This window comes from Atta cephalotes, assembly GCF_000143395.1.
Source record: "Atta cephalotes unplaced genomic scaffold scaffold00014, whole genome shotgun sequence".
NCBI classification, from domain to species: Eukaryota; Metazoa; Arthropoda; class Insecta; order Hymenoptera; family Formicidae; genus Atta; species Atta cephalotes.
In genome coordinates, this window is record NW_012130078.1 from 4,694,532 (window position 1) to 4,696,821 (window position 2,290).

The 2,290-nt window shown below is 30.8% G+C and overlaps 1 protein-coding gene across 1 annotated transcript in view; it reads right to left on the reverse strand.

Annotated features, from left to right (window-relative positions):
- The window catches only part of LOC105617905 (uncharacterized protein C11orf70 homolog), a 6,617-nt gene extending 6,147 nt beyond the window's left edge, over positions 1–470 (reverse strand). Inside the window, exons 1-2 of the mRNA XM_012199443.1 lie at positions 376–470; positions 197–278 (exon numbers count right to left, since the gene is read on the reverse strand). Of these exons, the coding sequence (XP_012054833.1) occupies positions 197–278; positions 376–470 (177 nt within the window). The remainder of the gene's footprint in view (positions 1–196; positions 279–375) is intronic.
- Positions 471–2,290: the final 1,820 nt, after the last annotated feature.

Below are 2,290 nucleotides of genomic sequence, written 5' to 3' on the forward strand. Positions count from 1 at the left end.
TCTCTCTCTCTCTCTCTCTCTCTCTCTCTCTCTCTCTCTCTCTCTCTTTCTCTCTCTCTGCCAATGATTTTATAATTGAAAAAAAATCTAAATTACATCTAAATTACAAATTTAGTAAGATATTTAAGATCGCACGAATTCTGTAACATCCTATATAATTTGGAAAACATATTGTCGTTATTGATAGCAAACTTACATCAGCTACATGATATTTATGATATTGTTGAAACTGTTCGTTGAATGAAAAATTTTGGATAACAAAGTTTCCTGTTAAGCCCCTAAAAATATGATTTTTAATATGTAACCATCTATTCAGGAATTAGAGAATTAACTATTATATGCATTGCAAAAATGATGGTAAAATATCAATGTCACCATTTACACAGATATTCTTGCGTATTTTTATCATTAATTCCGACGTAGGTTTTCTCATTCAACGGCACAAATGTGAATTTCGACTCAATCTCCATTTTTACACACTTGCGATCTCCATGGAGATAACACACAAGTTTTCTAATTCATCAATTGATTTAAATGCGCAAATACGACTTTGCTTTGTAATTAAAAACTGCATTTATAATACGATTAATTAGTCAAAGAATTAAAAAAATGTCTATATTTAAATAAATCTGTTCATGCCAGATATGTGCATATTACATATACAGGGTGTCCTAAAATTTTTTGCTAAGCGCTCTTGTGTAGATAGAATGGACTAAACTGCGTCGAAAAGGATCCTCTGCCAATTTTCGTAATAGCTAACAAAATATTATTAAAAATTGTCGAATATTCAAAAAATTGTCGGTCTTCAATAAAATTTCTTTGGTAATTATTTAGAATAACTCGCCCCCTCCCTCCCCTCATCTTAATCTCTAAAGTCTTCACTTTAACGCTTAATAACTCACGAGGCCGACCGCGGCGTTTTTTTGCCAGATTCTTTCATTTTGAGTGAACACACGTCGAATAAGTGTATTTTTATTAAGATTTGAAGTAGGGGGAGGGGAGATTATTCTAAATAAATACCATTTTTTTCTCAAATACTATCAACTTCACAGAAAATTGCAAAAGACAAAAATTCTTTATTTTATTCTCATAGAACTCAGAATTTTTTCAAAATTTTTTAACTTTTTAGTATTGCATTTTCTTATTAGCAACTATTTTTATCAACATGAGAAAATTAAATACGGTATTAAAAAGTTCTGAAAAAATTCTCAGAATTTTATAAGAAGAAAATAAATAATTTTTATCTCTCGGTAAAGTTGATAGTTGAGTGAAAAATTATTGAAAACCAATATTCAGCATTTTTTAATAATTAATATCTTGTTAACTGAAAAAAGTTGCAAAATGATAGATGACTTTTTAACTCAGTTTATTTCGCTTTATCTACACAAGAGCGCTTAGCAAAAATTTCGAGACACCCTGTATATATAGCATAAGAATATATCATAGATATGCATTTAAATAAAAATATTTATAAAATGTCTGCTGATGACCGCATCATCTTTCATAAGCAGGTAAAACAAACTAAATTGAATCGAAAACTTGTCGAAGTTTTGTACTTTTGTAATTTTTGCAATAATTAACGAGATATTTTTTTTAAATCTGCGCCGTCGCAGTTGTTAGGCACGGAGTGAGAGATTGTTTGGCAATTATGGCGCCACATGTCAGCGACAAAGAAATTCATTCGAACAATTAGATTTTCATTTGTTCTTTATAACGATCTGGCAATTAGTGTCCTTGAGGTTAAGGTGTGTTTATTTTGATCAAATGGCAGATAAATATTTTAGTGCTCAGGAATATACCGACATGATTATCATATATGGTGAAGCCGGAGAAGATGCTATTGAAGCCGCTAATCTGTACGCAGAACGATTTCCTGGACGCAAGATATTTCCTGATGCTAACGTTATTTCAAGTTGTGTTCGACGTGCGCGGGAAACAGGATGCGTGTTGCAGATTGAAACTGAAGCTGAACAGTAGTACGCTGATGCATTTTCAGAGTTGTAGATTAAACATGCATGAATGATAAAAATTCTATTCGCGTGCACTAAAGCGATTCTTCTTGTATATTTCTTGTGAACTCATACAATTTCAAGTAAATTGCACTGCGATTATTTGTTGATCTTGAAACACTCCAAACCGAAACTGGAGTAGTAATACCATAAATTAAATTGACAATCAATTTATTCTTAGAAACTTAAGATTTAATGCTTATTAGCATCAAATTATTAACAGTTATAATTGTTAATTTGTATATGATTGATTTCGCTATTTTGATCTCTATGTTTATTAT